Source organism: Epargyreus clarus, unplaced genomic scaffold, assembly GCF_041222505.1.
Source record: "Epargyreus clarus isolate Ecla_fem2 unplaced genomic scaffold, WU_Ecla_fem_2.2 ptg000007l, whole genome shotgun sequence".
Taxonomy (NCBI): Eukaryota; Metazoa; Arthropoda; class Insecta; order Lepidoptera; family Hesperiidae; genus Epargyreus; species Epargyreus clarus.
In genome coordinates this window covers 20657807-20679071 of record NW_027332215.1, presented here as the reverse complement: position 1 = coordinate 20679071, position 21265 = coordinate 20657807, and the positions used below count along the sequence as shown (strand labels likewise).

The window sequence follows — 21265 nt, the reverse complement described above, 5'->3', positions numbered from 1 at the left end:
TTTTATTACTTACTTTGTACTCAGTATTTATTTTCTTACTGAAGATTCCTATATTGTGTTGTTTTTTTTTTATTAGTAACAGATATTTTTATTTAGATAATATGTAGCGAAACCCGCAAATACATTTCCTACTTTCCACGAATTAACGTGAACTCGGTGATCAAGGCCCTATACTGATATTTGCGGTTTGCGAAATTTTATATAATTTTTCGTTTCATATACCTAAATAATAAAAACTTGTATAATTTCATAGTGATTATACTAGATAGACGTATACTTGTGGGCGGGGAACCTATGAATGGGCGGAGTCTACGTCGCCACGATAACCTCATCCCTCCGTATCAACCCTCAGTAATGTTCGCATTGCCAGGTCATAGTATCCTTGGCCGTCGTCCTCGCATTACTATAACAGGTGCTTGTTTTCAAATATTTTTCCTTCCAATAATATTTTTTATGAAATATAGTCGGTGAAGTGTGAACCATGTTTAGTAGCAAGTGGCTGTTATCATAAATAATGTATAGCATGGACGACTCAAATGGTCAGCGTTGCCTTCCTTCGGAAAGTAGTGGTATGGTGCCCATCGGCCTTGCTAATTCTCCGAATTCGGCGAATAGCTGCGACATGTTCCTGTACGATGATTCTTCCATGTCTGACGGCAGTCTCTACGCCAGTGATCAAGAAAACCTGTCAGTTCCCCCGAAAAGGTACCAATATTTTTCTGTTCCTAAGGTATATACCTAATATTACTATAGCTACTTGAGTTAAATTCTAAGCAACAATACATTTAGATTACTTAAATATTTTTAATTTTAGTTTAATTACTTTTAATTTTATATTGTATTGCATTACTTATATTAATTAATACTAAGTAGTATAATATACTTCTAAATAATAATAATACTAGTAACCTAATCAAAAGTTCATACTTTATTTTTAATTTATTTTCGCTCTACATGTAGGTATTTATTATTGAGAGTAATTATCTACCTATTTAGGTATCCATGTAATTTTATAAAAAGTTTAAAAATGCCTTAATATATTTTATGAAAAGGCATAGTACTTACTTTCAATCATTTAATACAAGATACATACCAACAAACTTAAAATATAGATAGTAGAGTCACGGGCGGATTAAGAGTGCGGCAGGAATGGCGCGTCCCGTCTAGTTTTAGCGGGCGTCTGGTTTTCGGTTGCAAATCCTAAATAAGGCTTGTCTATTTCAGTTACTTTCACAGTATTATATCTTATGGCATTTTACCGTGGGGTAGTGCTGCTGACATAGACACCATCTTCAATATTCAAAAGGAGCTATAATGTAATATAGTTTGCGGCGTGGTGAGTCCAATAGAAAACTTTTTCTCACTATAAACATATTGACGGTACATAGTCAGTACATCTATGAAAATATAATGTTTGTAAGAAAACACACTGATATGTTTGAAAAAAAATAGTAGCCACCATAACTTTAATACTAGAAATAGAAATAAATTATCCATAACTAAATATAGATTATGTAAGGTGGCTAGATCTTTCATGGATTATTCGCTACTACAATAAAATACCCGACCACATCTTGAATCTCACAGAAAAAAAAAAAATAAACCTGTCATTAAACAAACGCTATGTAAAAAAGCTTACTAAAGGCTGAGTGATTATTTGACCGATAAAACGGTGTGGTCTGAAGCAGCCCCAGCTCCACATGTACCACTAGGTTAAGAGCCATTATATGAAACTTTTATTTTTCAAAAAGATGTGTGTTATGGAGTTTCTTTCGCCGCTTATTCTCCATAACGAAACACCTTGTGAAGTGGTGGTAGTTGTATTGACTTTCGAAAAGTGCTCTGTAAAGTACATATTTTGAATAAAAAATGTCAGCGTTGACCGTTCCGCGAAGGCACGATGCAGCGTAAACACCGTGTAGGGCTGTCCCTTACACGTAACTTCTCCCGCCCCAGCTGAGCAATTTTTGTCCACGCTTAGTGTAAATATTGCGGCCTTCTTGTCCTCTCGATTGAGGCCGGTGAAGCAGAACGTGCCGATGTGGTCGGCGATGTGTCCCCAGTTCTTGTTGCCGGCGCTCTCGTTGTCGGCGTGCAGCTGCGTGCGCATCGCGCTGATGCGGTCCACCATCAGCTTCACGTCCGGTAACCACTGCTTCCTGAGGTCGGGCGCGGTGAGGATCTTCTGCACGAGGCGCGCGCCATACAGCGGCGGGTTGGAGTACGTGGTGCGCACACCATGATACTTCACCTGCGACATTGTTCCCAGTCGCTGGGTTTCGGGTCGACGCTGGTGGAGAGTGCACACGCGTGAAGCAGGTTTATAGATCCTTCGGAGATTGCGATATCTTGGTTGCCCCACGTGGGCGTGGGCATCCAAATCTCCTTGTTTCTTGCATAATGCTTCGTGATGAACTCCAGGCGGAGGGTGCCAGTGCTGGATAATGTAGTAGTAGATTCATCTCGTACTTGCACATCGATTTTCGGATGTAGAGAGCTGAGCAGGGTTCCCCGATGTCCTGATCTCGTTGAAAGGTTCGGTTTCCCATTTAATTTCGATAGTCCGAAACACGCACAATTCGGGAACTTTCAACTGCGCCAGTTATGGGAGCTGCGCGTCGAGGAAAGAATCGAAATAATGTATTTCACGAACGAATTTTTAATTTTATTTAAATTTTAAATACCTTGTAACAAAAATATATATATATATGATAGGTAGAGTTGCTTTCCGCGATGGTGGTGAACTGTTCCCATGGCGGACGGCCACCTGCACGTGGGACGCGCCTCGTCAGTATTGACTATTCCGCGAACTCACGATGCGGCGTAAGCACCGTGTAGGGACAGCCCTTACACGTAACTGCTGTATCTGTGTACATAGAATCGGTAGTTGGTAAATATACACATTATAATACATAATACATTTTTCCATTGTTATGTTTAAATAAAAATATTTAATGACGTTTATTAAAGTTTTTTTTTTTTTACTAAATAGTGAAATTTCAACAATAACGATATAAATAAAATTATAAATTGACTACTTTTTATTTGTTTACAGGTTTTTTAAACTAAGTATTACATCGAGCGTACGATGAGTTTAATTCAGTGTGTTTTTAAAAGTACTTACCTACAATTATATTTTTTTCTAGATAATGGAAACCTTAATCAATCAATATATTCGTATATTATTTATAATAATAATAATAATTTAATTATTTATTTCAAGTAACAAAGACTTATTTTTTAATTACAATTAAAATTTTAAGTTAGATACAATGTTATATGTAGAAAACTACATGAGAAATAAATCTACAGTCTACTCAATTGCTTATCATCTTCAGGATGCTGTTGGAGCTATCCCGGACACGGTATATCAGGGAGCTGCATCTTTTTCTCATTATGATGTAAAAACAGTTTATAAATAAACTAGCCGATTTTAGTTAGTTAAAGTAATAATAATGATCCGATTTGCTTCCCCTCACCGCGATCTTGTAGCTGATGCAATAATAAACTTATGCCTCACGAGTCACGGTACAAGGTGTAGGTCCCGTAACATTATTCTTATAGAGATGATGTGGAATGCTGATGCGGGAGACCAAAGGGTTCCTCGATTTTTCGTCTACATTAAATGAAGACAACATTTTTATTTTTGTAGTTCTTAAGGAGCGATTGCAAATAGGTACTCGTATTGCTAGGTCGGCTAGTAAACTTTTATTTCATATTTTAATTAGCGTTTACGTATTATCCATCACGTTATTGTATCATTGAATAAAAAACATAATTATACTTAAGGAAAATTTAAATAAAACCTTATATAATATTTATCTATACTAGTTTTATTACTTTATCCAAATCCTTGAACATATTCTATAAAATAAAATAGTCGGTTAATAAGGTTAATTCAGTGTCGATTATCACTTTGTCTAAATAAGGATCTATTATATATGTATAATGGCTGGATATATGTAGGTATATATTACGCCTCATTTATTACCTACTTTTGGTGTAACATAAAAATTATAATTTCTAGTTTTTGGTGGCTTTATTACCACCAGAAAACAGCAGAATAGAAGTATTCAGGACGAAGATTGAGTTCTACCACCACTTTGTACATCTGTATTCCAAACGGTAGCGGATATTAACCACCAGACTAATAAAATTCACCGTTCACGGTACAGATATGAAATGCGACATTACGTAGGTAGGTAGATGAATTACATCTACTTAGGTATTTATCTTTCCCCGCAGAAATCTCGCTCGCCTTAACGAAGCTCCAAGGAAGCGTATATGAAACAAGGAATAAACAGCAAAATGTTGGGTTTCTGATAACTCTCGATTTAGGTCTCATAAAGGAAGAACGTACCTAAGTGTATCGTCATCCTGGAAATACTGAATGATAAAGATCCATCAAAAAAGTTCGGTGGCTCTACAATGATGATTTGTATGGTAAATTAGGGGCAGTTAAACTGAGCTTTTTTTTTAAAATTGAAACATAGACGTTCAAATCTATGTTGAAAACCTTCTTAAAACCTTATCCACCGATTGCATACTTGCATAACTTGGCCTAAGAGTCTACTTCGATGTACATTCGATGCATGATAATACTCGTTTCCATACAACAAATAGAACTTAACATTTGTGCACGAGACAAAATAACCCGATATTACCGTGCCCTACTCTATCGCAAAACCTAAATCTCATCAACCTCGTCCAAAACAAGGTACAAACACCGGATGTAAGAGATATGGACTAGATAACAAACATGTAAAAGCTGCAATATTGAATAACACTCCATTGGGGGCTATTGTTTGACAATAGCCCCTAAAGAAATCAAAAACTTTATAAATTAAATAAAACCTCCTTGTCGACAACTCTTAAACAGACAAAGTGATAGCATTTTACTCTAAAATTCGTATGAATTTTAAAATTCGTTGGAGTAACATCACAGTTTTAATTTGCTTTGTAGTACAATAAGTTGAGTTGATTTTTTATAACATAACAGGTAGTATGCAAGGTTAAGAGTTTTTTTTCAAATGTATTATCACAAATGTTTGTATTATTTTGTTTAGTTTAAAGGATACTTTATCAATGTTTGTACTTAGGTATAGGTATTATTCTTACAGAAACCTTGAAAAATATTGGAATTTTCGCCGGTTGCTTAGACTTTTAGTTTATTTTAGTTATTTTATAAGTAGTTTGTGTGATGTTGGAAAGCAGATAGACAGCGGTTATTTATAAATTCTTCTAAACCAACATGAAAAATTCATCATACCTCACAATACTTATTGCTAAAACATAGTTCGCATAGTTAGACTTAACAAACTATGAGTTTGTTTGATGCTTTGGGACTGATGCCGTGAGGTTAGTTAAGTAGAACAATTATTTTTTTATAACATTGAAGTAATAAATCGAGCATGCAGTCCACCTCATGGTTAGCGGCTACTGCCGTCTCTGGACATCTATATAATCTGTAATTGATCCCCGATAACATTAGATTCCTGCCTAAGTGACTCTGTGAGAGATGCCACATCCTTGGCAGTTGGCGTGCTCCTTTCGAAAGCATATTTCGAATTTGAAACGTTCGCATATGATGGTATCAACTTTTTGTTCCAAAGCTAAACTAATATAGATTTCTAAGCAGCAGGAGCAGATGACTCGGAAGTAACAGTTCTCTTTAAGACCTCTTACAATTTCATCCCCCCAATGCATATTATTCTTCATTTGCAGTGCAGTAGATACTTAGGAGAAGACGCCATTAGTAGACGAAAATAAAAGTTGTACACAAAAAACCTTTCAATTAAAAAAAAAGATAACATGAATACGAACAAGTAAGTTTAAAAACCCGTGCAAATAGGTACTCGTTATTGGTAGCTTTCAGATGGTTTTGGTAGAAAATGGTGGTCTTAATCTTCAAAAGTGGCAGCTCATCTGTGATCAGGTTCAGGTAGAACCTGTTCTAAACGCAGTTAGTCATAGATGTCTACGGGCAAGCGGTAATTAGATATACTGTTACAGATCAGATTGCCGTCGGTTGCACAAAAGGCGATCACGATGTCCGCAGCAGCAAATTCAACAGCGGCAAGCAGCAAATCTTCGTGAACGACGACGGATGCAGTCCATAAATGACGCCTTCGAAGGCCTGCGAGCTCACATCCCGACATTGCCGTACGAGAAACGTCTTTCTAAAGTCGATACACTGAAGCTAGCTATTGGATACATCAGCTTTTTGGGAGAACTTGTGAGTAAAGTATTACCTACTAGTTTTTGCCCGCGGCTTCGCCCGCGTTTAAAAGAAAGGAATAAACATACTAACATACATTAAACTGAAAATTCGTACCTTTTTTTTGCCACAGATCATCACTTGATCAAATGCATAGTTTACGATTCAATCCTTACTAATATCGATTAAAATAATCGATGTTTTGGGTCCAAAAGATCGATTCTCCGATTAGTCGATTCTAGATCGCCATCCCTAGGTCCCGTGGGATTTCCGGAATAAAAAGTATCCTATGTCCTTTCTCGGGTCTCAGACTATCTTTGTACACAATTTCATTAAAATCTGTTAAGTGATTTGGGCGTGCAGAAGAGACAACCAGACAGACAGACAGACAGAGTTACTTTCGGATTTATAATATTAGTAAGATAAGAATAAGAATAACGATAGTATCAATATCACGCGGCTGTACTTGCAATTGCAATAATACAATTGCTTTTTAGATATTTAAATGAGCTATTTGTGATACTACTTATCTACTTACTCGTACTTATATTTTTTGTAGGAACCTACCTAGGTTCCAAAAATTAGTAAACTATAGGTCTAATGACTTTCAAATGTATATACCCATATATTAAAGTTGTGCCCTTTATTAAAATTCTATCTTTATAATATAAATAAAATTGCAATGCGATTAAGTGATTGTTAATTGAAGACGTTTAGTGGGAAAAACTTTGAGTAGATGAATTATTAATAATGGACGTTGATAGGTTGTCGAACGTGGTACCTGAAAGGAGCCTACCATCACCACTGGAAGGTGGTAGAATAGTATTGTATCTATTCGGTATCTTCCAACACCACAGCTGTTTCTAGTGTGAAACAGTTTTTGCATTACTAAGTGATGATACATCTATAATCGGCGACAAATAGATCCCCTGTCCCCTGTGAAGTTGCTAACAGGTGTCCGAGCAGGGCGGCAGTGACCACTTGCTCGTTTATTACTCCAGTTTAAAATAATTGACCAAGTGCGAAACTAACTCGCAGACGAAGGGCTGGTACCACCAAATTATCATTTCTTTATATATTTTTTTGTATTTGTTATTATAACAGCCATAGAAATGAATTTTAAGTGTCTTTCTATTATGGTTCCCTAGGTAGAGCTCTGTCATGGAAGCACAGGTAACGGAGCCTTAGTAATAGGGTTCCGTTTTTACCCTTTGCGTACGGAACCCTAAAAATGACAGGAATACTAATACGTAGTATTTAATCTAAACCGCGTATGTTTTTTTTTTTATAATATAAGAGTAGCAGACGAGCATGCAGTCCACCTGATGGTAAGTGGGTACTGCCGCCCATGGACATCTGTAATCAACCCCAGATAGGATTAGATATTCCTACCTGAGGTCGGCCACAGATGCGCCGCTACCCCTGAAGACTAAGCTGGAACGCCTCGGAAAAGTCTGTCTCCCTTACCACACCCTTCAAAACGGAACACAGCAGCGCCTAACACTGCTGTTATTAGGTAGAAATAGGTGTGGCGGTGGTGCCGCCGAAGTCGAACCACAAAGGGTTCTACCACCTTCAAATATACGTATAACATTTAAGTTTTGCTCCAGACATTGTTATTGAAGATTTTATATCTACCTAAATACAAATTTCGTGATGAATACATCACAAAGAAACTGTTACTTGTTGACCTAGCGTCGCCACTCTGCTAAAACGATTCTGACTGAACTCGCGAATCTATGCCAGTGCTCATAATTCTCCATCAGAAGAATCACTTACCATATAAACTAGTTAGACTCGAAAAAAGCCGTGTTGCTCTTCAATCTTATATTAATTATGTATCGTACCAAAAGTACAGTTCTCGTTTCCGAATAATTCAATCAATTCGTCCATCGACGATCAATCCATCGAGTACTTTTCAGCGGACACAAACATACGAAAACTCGCTTGCTTGCTTTTCTGTCTGAGGAACTGTCAAATTGCCAACTGCGGCAAACGGTAGAAATCAAATTCGTAAGACGATTTTGTCTCTCTAGGATGTTGGACAGGCCTGGTATTCTATCGTTGTTGCCGAAGTCGTAATGAGGATGGAGCTGGTGCTCACTGAAACTTAATAGTCGTAATACCCGCGTATTTGGACATTTTTAGATTGTTTCTATAAGTGTTATTACTTTAATGATAAAACGTCGTTGCCGCAATACTTAATTTTTGCGTGTTATAGGTAAATCGATAAATATTGTAAGTAAATCGTTCTAGAACTCTACAGCATCATCCTCAGAATAATTGTTTTCTTGCTAATTAAGCTGGTAACGGTACAAAGTACTGTAGGTAGATATAAAAACTTGTTTATGTCAGCGGACAATCAGCGAAGGTATAATTTCATGTAATTATCACTTTGCGTAAAACTTTTATAATATGATCGTCATCATAAGATAATTAAATAGGTATTGGTCGATTCCAACTCACAAAATGCCCCATAATAGCTGTGTTCCAGTTTGAAAATTTCTGGTCACATTACCGTTCCAACTATCCCTCGTTTACCTACTTATATTTACAGTCAATATAATATTTTTCTATGCAGTATTTTGACATTTTTGATAGACTCGGCCCATATGTGTATGAACGTGTTATAATAAAAATAAAAACATTAACATATATCACATTGTATCTAAAAGACATGACTAATACTTGTAGATTAACCCTGAACAAGGGGTTATGTTCTTAGCGCGTATCTTGTATGTTTGTAACTTTCTTTATTACTTCGAATTTTCCAAACGGCTGGTATGGATTTCGACAGTTAATGTATCGTTATATTCGTCTTAAATACCGAAGTGTCTTTAGATAGCTGTTTGAAAAAAGAAAACAAAATGGCGAATTTTTGAAACGAACCCCTCAGGGGATAAAATAGAAGTTGAAAGTTTGTTTGAAAAACCGCCAATTTTTAAACAAACTCTATGAAATTTTATATTTTGCTTTCTGAAAATAAATGACGAAAACCTGTTGCCGTTTTTGGGAAATCAACCCCTAAGGTGGTAAAATAGTGATTGAAAATCTGTTTGAAAGTCCGTCAATTTTAAATCAACAAACTCTTTGATATTGTAATGCCTTTTTAGTGCATTACTATTAAATTGTTTTTTTTTTCTTTTTATAATTACTTTGTTTTATTAAATTATTATCTTATAAAATCAGTCTATCCAAAGGGTTGCCTACCAAAAATCCACATTCTACAATTTCTGACTAGTAGAAATGATCAAATCTTAATCTTTCGTCGTAAAAAATAGATAGGTTGATAATAGTAATATAGTCATGCCTAGACATCCAAACCAAACGTGTAAGTACTTAAACAGGTACAAGCACAATTTATAAAAAACTATACCTAACGACGATAATACTATTAAATATCTAATTATTTCAATTATTTTCTTTACAAACAGGTTCGAGCGGATAAAGGATCTTCGGAGCCTATCCTGGGGGGAACGAGCAACAGCCAGAATAGGGAGGAACAAAAGAAGGTCATCATTAGAGGTATTCTTGTGTAAAGTCGTAACTGTAAAAATGCAAAAATGCAACTTTTACCGGTACGTGGTACAATTTGCTCGTAGAAACCAAAGGATTAATAACATAAGCCTACTTTATTAATTGGCTATAACTCGTAAATTACACGTTGCCTCCCCATGTCCTGTCTATCGTTGCTATATAATTAAATACCTTTGTTTCGAACTTGATCGCGTTGCACTAATAGCCTTAGATTATCATTTTACTGAAGTTTTATGAAATGATAAAAATATTCCAATTTATAAAAACATAAAATGCACTTATGAATATACCGTATATCTACATAGATAGATACGTTCAGAACGTACTTAGCTGATAGAGATCTCCTTTTATTATTTCTATGTTATCATTGATACTAACGGTAGGTAAATATGGATTGCGCCAAACTGCTAGTCCGCTCCGAATATAGAAACGAGTCGCGTGGCAATAACAAATTCTAGATATAGGGTCTACTACTGGTATTAATGACTGCAAAAGTAATACCTACTTATTTAGGCAGGAACCTACATATTAGTAATTGTGTAATTTGTATATTTGTTGCTTTTGAATGATAAGTATGTTGCAACAGTAACAAACATATATTTAAAATATGTGTAAATGGAACAAAATAGGTAATGAAATGACTAATGAGTGTGTTGTAATTAAATTGAAAAGTCAGACGCATTACATACTACGCCGCTGCTCCAGAAACTCATTTAAGTGGTTACGTAAGTAGGCTATTATGGTTACCAATGTTTAGAAGTTTTATTATAAGTAGCAAGTAAACTAAATACGTACTTAATAATTGGGCAAATGCGAGTCGAATTCGGAGAAGAAGGTATACCCTTCTTCTCCACCATGTTATTTTTGTAAACACACTCTGTAAAAATTGAAGTGGTCAGCTATTACGGTTCAAGAGATAGATTGATAGACGGGCAGACAGCGGTACTTAGTACCTAATTGGATCCCGTTTTTACTCTTCAGGTAAAAAATCCCAGAACATGTTATGCAACAATTTATAATACATATACTGAAAATCGCGCATACCTGAATAATTAATTATCAATAACAATGTGATGAATAAAGTGACAAGGACGTGCGTTGCGACATGATGTCCCATCACATTGTTTTTAGAGATGCAATTCTCAAAATATGACCATGCGACTATTTATTTCAAAAACTATTCAGAATAATATTACGTCAGCAAATAGTGACCAACTAGTCGTCTTCAATAGCGACTAATTGGCAATTCTCGCTGTGATCACTGTATGACAGACATACATAGGTACGTAACAAAGAGAAATATGTAGCTAGATGAATGCAATACAAGTGTGCCAGTAGTATTAAAGTTCAGCCCGGGTCTTCGGGACACGGTATGCAATTTGTTCAACAATGTAATGTAGACAACAATCACTCGCGAGCTTGCGACCTATAGAATAGAACTCAGAACGTTATCTTGCACTGGGTCTAGGAATATTTAGGTACGAGTAGAATGGAAAAATGGGGATCTATATTTTTATTATTATATTAAAGTATCATATTTATTTAAAATTATATTTTCTGTAAATTATATACTTAAATAAAATCACTTATGATAATCACCTAATTATGTATAATTTAAGTATCTATTTCATTCAGAGTAAGTAACTAAAAATCTATTTCCTAAATTCATCTTAATCTGTCAAATGTAAGTAGTGATTATTTAGAATTATTGTTGAAGGTGATAGAACCCTCAATGGTTCGACTCCGGCGGCATCACCGCCACATATAATTCTGTCAAATAACAGCGGTATTAAACGCCGTTGTGTTCTGGTTTGAAGGAAGGAAGACATGATTCTCCGAAACAATCTAATTGATTACATAGGTCAACAATTTTTAATTTTTTTTTTGTGCATGAGTTTTACTTAATATATTCTGATTATATAAGCAAATATATATAAAAAATGAAATTACAAATCGATAATATTTGCTTTTATAGAAATTAGAGCAATTTAACATTTTTTTATTTTCGAGTCCAATAAAGTCGGTCTTGGCACACTAACGTTGTCAAAAGAGTGGCAAGGGGGCGGAGTGTAGTGTTTCTTGCATCGCTCCTTGTGTACGAAAGTAAGTGATTGCTTATTTCAGTGGAATAACGTAATTCATTTTTTTTTTCGTTGTATCAGTCTGTACAAAATGACTTCGAGATGTTGTAAACGAGACGCCGACATATTTTATTATATTTGCGGCGAATTTATGACAAAATGAGAGAAAAAGGACGATTTATGTACAAATTTAAAGATTTCCGAGGCATACCAACTTACTTCCATCTGTATACTGTATACCTGTTAAAAATCAAGATAAAAAATGGGCCTCACATATTGTGTCAGGTAACACTTGCAGAAATATTCTGGACGGTGAGTTTATATTCATTTTTTTAATTTAATAGCTATTTTATAATAACTTTAATTAGGTTATAATATGGTACGTTTTATTGTAGGTTGGTACCGAGGTGAAAAAAGAGCAATGAAGTTTGCAGTGCCAAGATTTTGGAGGATACTCATTACTCAGTAATCATCGCATAGATTGTTATTTTTGTATTGTGAATCCACACAAAGATAATAAAATCAAAGAAAACATATTATCCGGATCTACCAACGACTGTTTAGTGTTGATTAATAAGTACTTGCATTCTATTTTAAAATTTCTGTTATAAGAATGTATCATTAATTGATGTTTGTGTATCTTTTAATAAATCAACTGTGTCCATTTTTCATCTTTAAAATTATATAAAACAAATTGTGTGTGATATATTATCGATCTTTTTTATTCGTTTGAAGGACTTATTGCTGCCATTATGTGTAGAATATAACATCGTTCAAATGTCCGCACGGCTTTTATGGTTATGGTTTGCAAAAGGCAGAGTTCTTATGGGCGACGGGAAATCGACTGTCTCAGATTCTAGTGCACACTCTCACGGACAGCGGCGATGTTTTCGGCAGATCTTCCGTTTCGTTGATATACGAATGTTAGTCAATCATTTAATGACCCAGTAGACTTTAATTTATCCACCAGATTGCGAATAGTCCTCTCGGAAGGACGATTATGGCGACCACGCGGTAGCGGACGATTGTAGCACGCGTTGCCCGAACAGAATAGCTTTTTGATACAATAATTTTATTATTTATTCATGTTGTTGAATGCTATAAACGTCCATGGTAATTTGGCAAAACAAACTGAATAAATTAAAACTAATTTGACAGATGTTGCTTAAGTAAGATGACCGTTATCAACTTTCAAAGTTCGGAAGTCCTTGTTAGAAGACCCTATATTTTCATTGATTTGAATTTTCCAATTTGTACACATAAAAGTAAATTCAGAACTATTTTCTGTTCTTTTTCTTATTTCTAGGTATAAAAGGAATAAAAATAACGTATGTATAACCCATGCTCAAAAATTCTGTAGACCGGTGTTATACGTAATTATTTCAACTTAGTGGCTGACCTCTGGTAGGAATCTAATCTTATCTGGGGTTAATTACAAATGCCCATGGGTGGCAGTAACCATTTCCAAATTCATGTTCATCTGAACTTCTATAGTATCTAAAAATAATAATAAACATACATATAATGAAATCCTGTGAAGTATCTAAGTCAGTGTTATTAATATAAACACACACTGCTACATTTTGATTACATAACATTTTACATCACAACTAATTGAAAGTCTAATAAATGTATATTTACTACGTTTAAAAAATTACAAAAATTACCATTCCTTTCGTGCAATACAGTTTTGAGGTAATGACACGGGTTCACTAGTTCGGGATTCGGGTCAAGCTGTGCCAGGGCGCCAGGGCGTGACCCCACAGTTTATGCGTTTGTGCACCTTTCGCTAATCGATATGCGGTTGAAATGCACAATACATTAACTCATCAAATTAACTGCTTTGGACGGTAAAAGAAAAAATCTTTATTAAAAATAAATATTTCATTACAACAATAGTTAAGGCCATGCTTGTAACTCAAATAACAATAAATTATTGTATATTCATGTATTTAAATTTACTCAAAACCCAATTGCTTTTAAAAACTGCGTGGTCATCAATATTAGGCATTAAAATAAATACGTTTATACGTAACGTAAGGTAACGTTTTATACTTCCTATGTGTATATTTGATTAAATGTGAAATTATAATGTTTTCTTCTTAGAATTCATTCCATAAATGCATATTTATAATTATAATATTTTTGTAAACTACAACTTCAGGCATTTAGAGGCACGATTTAGATTGCAAATTGCGAATAAGTATATGGAGTAAATAGGAGTTAACTACACAGGAATGAGGTGTACATAGAGGTAAAATTATACTCGTATATAGTGGTCCAGGTGGCCTCGGATCGTAGTTCTCACGGTTCACGGCATCGCGTGACGCGTCCCCATCTCCCGTGGGACATCGCACAATCGTGTCCAATTGTTTCAATTTCATTGCTTTTCTCCCGCCCTCAAATAACACCACAATAATTACTCATAATGATATATGTCATAAGTAAAAAATAAATATAGTAGTAGATAAGTATTCCCACAGAGATGAACAACTTCTAACTAAATTTTATCTTAAAAATATACCTACCTAAGCCACTATTCTTTTTCATTTAAAGGAATCATGTGGTAATCAGTGAATCATGCAATAAATGAACTGCTAAAAGTGCACTTACACCGAAATGTGAACGTTAGTGTAAACAAGGGTGAGAAATGTCGCACATTCGCGAATCACACCGAAGCAAATTAAGAGTTTGCCCTCCATAAACAGGGAGGCGGAGTGCATTAGAACACTATAAAGCTTTCCGCACCCTTTGAGTGCTTCCTAATATCTCCCTAAAATAGACTTGATAATGAATCATTGAATAACAAAACATGATAGTGGGTACTGTTACACGAGAGACTATTACTAATGTTACCTATATTATTCAAAATAATGAATAATTTGATTTTATTTGAGTTTGTCCCAAAGATATTGAGAATTATGTAAACGCTGCTTATGTTATTCTTATTGTAAATAATCAAGTTATTATCGCTTTAATTAAAGACTTTTCGTTCATACATTTGTCGCAGTTCGCAACTTTGCCTTTGGTAATACGGGCCAAGCTAACCTTGGGCCATAATTATTTTTTATGTTCTAAGGTAGGTTACAAGGAAATATTTTTAAGATCACCTTAAAAATTAACTACTTATTTTTATCCGACCTTAGCTCGAGTTAGTCGCGCAGATCTAATAATAGAAACGGTCGAGATATCAAATTGCATGCATGAACTCAATTTGATAAATACTAGATGTGACATAATTATTCTAATACGATAAAAATATTATTATAGCGGGAGGGTTTAAAAAAGGGCCGCAACTCACGCCGAGTGCGCGCCACATAATCTCTTTTTCAATTAATAAAAATACCTTATCGAAGTGTAATGTAGGATTTACATAGAGATTATCGCGCACGTGCGCCGCTCCACCGCCCGACCTCACTGAACTGCAGACGCATACCTACTCTGTATAATTATGTATATTGTTATGTATATTGTTAGTAAACAGAATATAATTGAGATTAATACAAAACAAACACGCTGTGGCATACATCGACCTCATGAAAAAAGCTAATTATTTTTTGGAATTTCTAGTCATCTTTCCGCTTATTTTATGTTATTGACTGGGTTAAAATTTTAATACAGATTTGCAGACTTTTGAACAAATTCTTTTTTTGGGCTTCGAAATGTTGACCGAAAATAAAAATAAAATATCAACAATTATTCGTTGACAAGTGCCATTTTAGTTTATCATTGTTATACATTTTGTATTGCCTTTTTGTTTTGTATCGATATATTTAATTTATTTTATTTCGTATACCTTTCAAACTTTATTGAAAATGCCGATAAAAATTTTACTCGCGCGTCAAATATTCGATGCAACTGGCGTACCCACTGTGGAAGTAGACATGGTTACGGAACTCGGCTTGTTCAGGATCGGAGTGCCATCGACAGATTCCAAGAAGTTAGTGGAAGCTGTGCAGCTCCGTGACAACAAACCGAATGAATATCTAGGAATGGGAGTTACCATGGCGGTCAAGAATATCAATACTATCATTGCTCCTGAGCTCATTAAACAAAATCTTGAGGTCACAATGCAGAAAGAAATAGATCAATTTATGATTGCCTTAGATGGTACAGAAAATAGGTCGAGGCTCGGTGCGAACGCCATCCTGTGCGTGTCGCTAGTAATCGCGAAAGCGGGAGCGGCTAAAAAAGGAGTACCATTATATAGACACATATCTGACATGGCAGGTGTTACTAGTATAATCCTGCCAGTGCCGCATTTCACGATTCTGACCGGCGGTATTCTAGCCTCCAACGGGCTGCCATTTCAAGAATACCTCATCATGCCAACGGGTGCCTCAACGTTTTCGGAAGCTATGCGCATCGGCACTGAAATTTATAGCTATGTAAAAAATGTTATAAAAACTAAATACAACATTGAGAGCACATATGTTAGTGACTCCGGAGGTTTTGCGATACCCTTAGAAAGTAACAGAGATGCTCTGTTATTTTTGACAGATGCTATTAAACAGTGTGGATATCTTGGAAAAGCTGAAATTGCAATTAACGCTTCCGCCACGGATATGTTTAAAGATGGTGCGTATGACTTAGAGTTCAAAAACCCTAATTCTAACCCGCAGGAGTACATGTCCTCAGATAAGTTAGCTGAAATTTATTTAGACAATATGAAAGAGTTTCCCGTATGTTCTGTAGAAGATGCCTTTGAATTTGACGATTGGGCTGCGTGGTCTACTTTGGCAGGACGTACTCAAAACCAGTTGTTTGGAAACGATTTAACTCAAACTAATTTACGGAGAGTTGGCTTGGCTATAGAAAAGAAAGCGGGAAACACAATAGGCTTGCGAATTAATCAAGCTGGTACTCTAACAGAAGTGATCGAAGCATTTAAACTGCTTAAAGCAAATGGATTTGGCATCGTAGTATGTGATAGGTGGGGCGATACCGAAGACCTGTTTCTAGCCGATCTGGCGGTAGGCCTCTCAGCGGGACAACTCAAATGTGGGGCCCCCGCACGGTGCGAACGAGTTGGCAAGTACAACCAGATTCTAAGGATTGAAGAAGAATTGGGAGCGCTATCTAAATTCGCTGGGAAAAATTACCGTGGCCAAACTTAAAACTTTATTCGATATAAATAAAATTTTCAAAGTATATTGATGTTCTCTTTTAAAATTACTATTAAATACTACCACACTCAAGTATTTAAGTACTTGGCTCATGTTTAGATATGCAGTCCTGTGGCACATGTGGTTATCTACTGAACGACACGCAACACATTTATAAATCACAGTTTCCCTTCTGCCACAAACGGTCTAATAGCCGGATATAATGATTATACTAGTGGTGATATGTCATTAATGGACTAGGAAACTATAATAAAGTTCGTTATTAATGTTCTTTCATACTGTTTTATAATTCCTACTGGTGCAAAGTAACCTATGAAAGCTGTTTACTTTCGCCTGATTTACCTAATTACCTACCTGATATGATGTAATTCTTATCTTCAATATCTGATTATTTTCTTATATCGTTTAAAACATTGATATTTACCTACTTGATAAATGCACTGCACGTGAATTATTGAGTGATAATGCATAGATACCTACAAAGTAATGCCTCAATATAAAAACATACCTGTGAAAACGTTAGCATTACGATGTGTTATGACGTCAACGTACTTAATAGTAAAACGAAGATGTGAAACATGGATGAGCACAAATGGTTTATCAATAGTAGTACTTGTGTATTAATTGACACAGGTCAACCCTATCGGCGCTATCGCGACAGGCGCGGACAAGGGGTCGCTACAGCGTGCACGTGTTCACCCTCCAGCGTTGCACCCCGAAATAAAAACACTACTATTATATCCTATTCGCAAAAGTTTAGTTAACCCTCGCCGGAAATCGTTCACGCTCTCTCGAAATAATTGTGGATAAATAAAACTTATGGTTTATGTTCACCCGGGGCGTACAGGCGATTATGCGAAAATAATTAAGAGGTTACATGTGTATCGCAAGGGAGGCCCCATTTACTTGCAGGATCTGCTATTTTTAAAATTATCATATAAGCATTAAATTGAATAAATTACAATTTCACTGATTGTAGGTATTTGTTTAATTTGCATAACATAAAATAAATTTGAAATGAAATGAAAACGTATGTTTAAGATTTTGTTGTTAACATTTACGAAAAATTTTATTATTACTGTACTTAATATGCCACTACACATTTCTCCCCGACAGACAATACTTCTTAAACTCTTAAACATGTCGTTTAGGATATTATCGTGATTTCAATAAATAGGTACAACCCTCAGAACCGCCTGTTCAATATCATATCAACCACGAAATTACCGCCATATAAATAAGACTTTGTAAAAGGAAAGTTGAACTTTGTCATGTGTGTCTACGATACTGTTATCTAGTATAGGGAACCACATTACAACACGATACGCCGTTGCTTACTTAAGACGTATCAAGAATTATTGTGCAATTTAAATGAGTGGTGTAATACGTACGTAGTCATTGAGTAAGTCTTATGTTAAAGTAAAACTTACTATGGATATTTTGCATTTCAGGCAGCAACTTCCAATCGCACTCCTTGTCTTGGTCGAGGCGCGGTGAGAGGCCAGTTGGCGCCACCCTTCACGCCAAGATTTGGATGCCCGAGGACCCTCGTGTCTTCGCTAGCTCCACTAATGTCATCGAGAAAGAAGAACTGAGATAAAACATCTTGTTCGCACCCATTTATTTTGAAGAGGGTGGATTCTTTGCGGTTTTTATGGTAGCATGACTGCTACTCCAATTTGGTATGACATGCATGGTTGTCAGTTACTGCTTTCTACGTTGAAATGTGTAGTGAGGCAGACTTACTTGTACAAGATGTTTCGACTTAGCTGCAAGTAATAATGCTGGTTTAGGTCCATTTCAAGGTACCTAATTTCAAAGTTAGTTACAAGTAGTTATCCGGGCGCAGCAGTGATCTTAAAATCTTGTGTTACCAACTGTATTTCGATTTGCGACTTCTACCATATAAAAATTAAAAAAAATTAGGTACATGCATGTCAGGATTAGTCACTTCTGGTAATTGTTAGTTGGCTGGTAATTGTTAGTAGGTTAATTGTTTTAATCTATTCACGAATCTTCCAAAATTTACAAACATTATGTGTATTAACTTGTCGGTAAAATTCGACAATACTTTCATAATATACCTAATTAATATACAATAAAATTTATACGCATCCTCGCCTAGACTTATAAATATAATTTATGAGTTAGCTAGGTAGTAGATATTTAGGTATATCTGTATTAGGTATTCTGTAATCTCTATAATCGATTTAATATTGTATTCATCAGTTTCAGCATAGCAAAGAAATTAATTACTGCCATAAAAACTAATTATGTATTTAATCGTATCTTACTTATCTAAATCATTGTCCTAGTCAAAATAATACCGATGTACTCAACTATACAGTGAGTTATTAGAGATCTCAATGTACGGTAATATATTTGTAATTTTACTTATGGAAATTAAAATATGAGAAAAATATATTTCCTTCTTTTTTTTAAATAACTAATAAAGTTCATTTGTTAAAATTAACAATGTGCCTCCGCAAGAAGTTCAAGCTTACATAAATAATTACCTATACCTAGGTACCATGTACCTTACCTATGTGTGACCGATTGCATATCACTTTGCAACAAAACACCAGTTTTTTAAAAACTTGTATGAATTCTGTCAATTTTATTGCAGTAGTAGGAGATCTCATAGAGGTTTAAAAATGCTTGTGAATTATTCAATGGATATTACATTTGAGAAATAAACCTGTTTGATAACGTACTTTTTTGTACTAAGTGGGTAACTAAATTTATTGTAGGTTGTGTTTACAAGGCTTTCCCTGCGTTGAGTAGTCAGATGTTGCAGTTCCCAGGGGGAAGAGACTGCGATACGGATTACGGTACATCCACTCAGTTTCATTATTTCCATACGAAAGTACCTATGCTTTTAGGGTTTACACAAATGGTAAAAACGGAACCCTTTCACAAAACCTTCACAGTCTGTCCGTTTGGTTTAAGTATCTACTTCAAGGTATTTCGTCTGTAATGTAAATTTATTTCAGAATTAATTAAAAATCGGAATTGTACCTATTGTACATTATGTATAAGAATAAGACACAGAAATAATACAATATACTATTATACTTTAGTTCAAGGCAAGAATGAACGAGTTGCTCTTTGTAACTGAATTAGTTGGCCTTGGTTAAATCTAAGCATACGGTAAGAATTTAGTTACGTACTATTAAATAATAATTATTTAGGTACTAGACTAATAGGTAGGCCACCTCCATGTAACATACCTATTTAATATTGTAATAACCTTGGTAACACTTGATGGTCATAAAAGTAATGATGACAATAAGTAGCCATAACATGAGATAATCTACAAAAATAGTGACTTAGGTACACCTTGGGGTAGGTTAGCGAATTTGGGGTATGTAGGTAAGCGAAGAAACCTAAGTGCGTAGGTATATAAGATACACTTATACAAGCTACTACCTACTATCATCAATAAAGTATTCTTGCAGGTTGAAATATCCAAATATAAAATAAAAGTTACACACTAATGCAATGCAGTAAATAAATATCAAGTAGGTACCTTTCTTTAATTACACTCCGCTAAAGTTTTATAGGGCAAAGTAAGTACTAGGTAAAAGTAATGATCATTCAGATCTGATAATTTCTTAAAGAATTGTAGTCTGCAGATAAATACTGAAAACCTAGGTTTCTAGTATGTTATATTGAAATTGTAATCAGCGTCATTTTCCTGCAAAGTTACTTCCGTTTCTCGTTATAACTATTTTATAAGCGTAAAAAATACTCAGGAGCTCAAAATACTGGATATTCGGAGGTTCAGGGGAGGCAGTAAATCGATAGACGACGCTGAAAGGGATTGGCTGCAGATGTTGGTTCCCAAGCCCGCCTACGCTCGCTAACTGAATGAAAAAGTGCTCTCTGCTCACGGGCACGGGGCCACGGCAACATCACGGAAAATTCATTTCGTAACAGCACTTCGTACAACTCAATCGCGCAGTTATATATCGTATAATAGCCTGATTTGAATTGACTTTGAACCTAATAACTCATATCCTAAGAACTTAGGTAGGTAATATTTTGAAGGTAATTTGATACTCAAGTGTCCGAATGTATCAAGTCTTTGTAAGCAAAAACTTGAAACATCAAAAACAGACCATCAACAAGTTTTTGTAAGCAAAAACTTGGAACATTCGGTATTATTCGGCATTTTATGCCGTTTGTAGTAATAACTATAGTAGTATTTTATCGATATAGGACGAAAAATCTTAAGTCTATGTTAGTATGAATGCTCTTCTTTGATTAATTATATAGACATAGGTATTATCATGGAGATAAAT

General features: G+C 35.2%; 3 protein-coding genes and 1 long non-coding RNA gene across 4 annotated transcripts; 3 read left to right on the top strand and 1 right to left on the bottom strand.

The window, feature by feature from the left end:
• Positions 1 to 454: 454 nt before the first annotated feature.
• Positions 455 to 19132, top strand: LOC140743638 (pancreas transcription factor 1 subunit alpha). Its single transcript, XM_073075065.1, has 4 exons — positions 455 to 705; positions 6013 to 6235; positions 9652 to 9742; positions 18413 to 19132. Exons 1-4 carry the CDS (start codon positions 515 to 517, stop codon positions 18559 to 18561), a joined length of 654 nt encoding a protein of 217 aa, XP_072931166.1. The 5' UTR covers positions 455 to 514; the 3' UTR covers positions 18562 to 19132.
• Positions 1133 to 2260, bottom strand: LOC140743172 (aspartate aminotransferase, mitochondrial-like). The gene is made up of 2 exons (XM_073074227.1): positions 1936 to 2260; positions 1133 to 1215 (listed from the first exon to the last, which is right to left on the bottom strand). The coding sequence occupies exons 1-2, from the start codon at positions 2258 to 2260 to the stop codon at positions 1133 to 1135; spliced, it is 408 nt and encodes a 135-aa protein (XP_072930328.1).
• On the top strand, positions 11613 to 12499 carry LOC140743636 (uncharacterized). Its single transcript, XR_012102481.1, has 2 exons — positions 11613 to 12147; positions 12231 to 12499. It is a non-coding gene; the product is annotated as an uncharacterized LOC140743636 (long non-coding RNA).
• Positions 15535 to 16988, top strand: LOC140743637 (enolase-like). Its single transcript, XM_073075064.1, has one exon. It carries the CDS (start codon positions 15651 to 15653, stop codon positions 16950 to 16952), a length of 1302 nt encoding a protein of 433 aa, XP_072931165.1. The 5' UTR covers positions 15535 to 15650; the 3' UTR covers positions 16953 to 16988.
• Positions 19133 to 21265: the final 2133 nt, after the last annotated feature.

Excerpts from the sequence above, each read along its gene's own strand:
- LOC140743638 (XM_073075065.1), top strand. The coding sequence starts at position 515 with ATGTATAGCATGGACGACTCAAATGGTCAGCGTTGCCTTCCTTCGGAA. Across the intron at positions 706-6,012 it reads CTGTCAGTTCCCCCGAAAAG|ATCAGATTGCCGTCGGTTGC; the intron begins GTACCAATATTT and ends ATACTGTTACAG. Across the intron at positions 6,236-9,651 it reads TCAGCTTTTTGGGAGAACTT|GTTCGAGCGGATAAAGGATC; the intron begins GTGAGTAAAGTA and ends CTTTACAAACAG.
- LOC140743172 (XM_073074227.1), bottom strand. The coding sequence starts at position 2,260 with ATGTCGCAGGTGAAGTATCATGGTGTGCGCACCACGTACTCCAACCCG. Across the intron at positions 1,216-1,935 it reads TGGGGCGGGAGAAGTTACGT|ACAAGCCTTATTTAGGATTT; the intron begins GTAAGGGACAGC and ends TAACTGAAATAG.
- LOC140743637 (XM_073075064.1), top strand. The coding sequence starts at position 15,651 with ATGCCGATAAAAATTTTACTCGCGCGTCAAATATTCGATGCAACTGGC.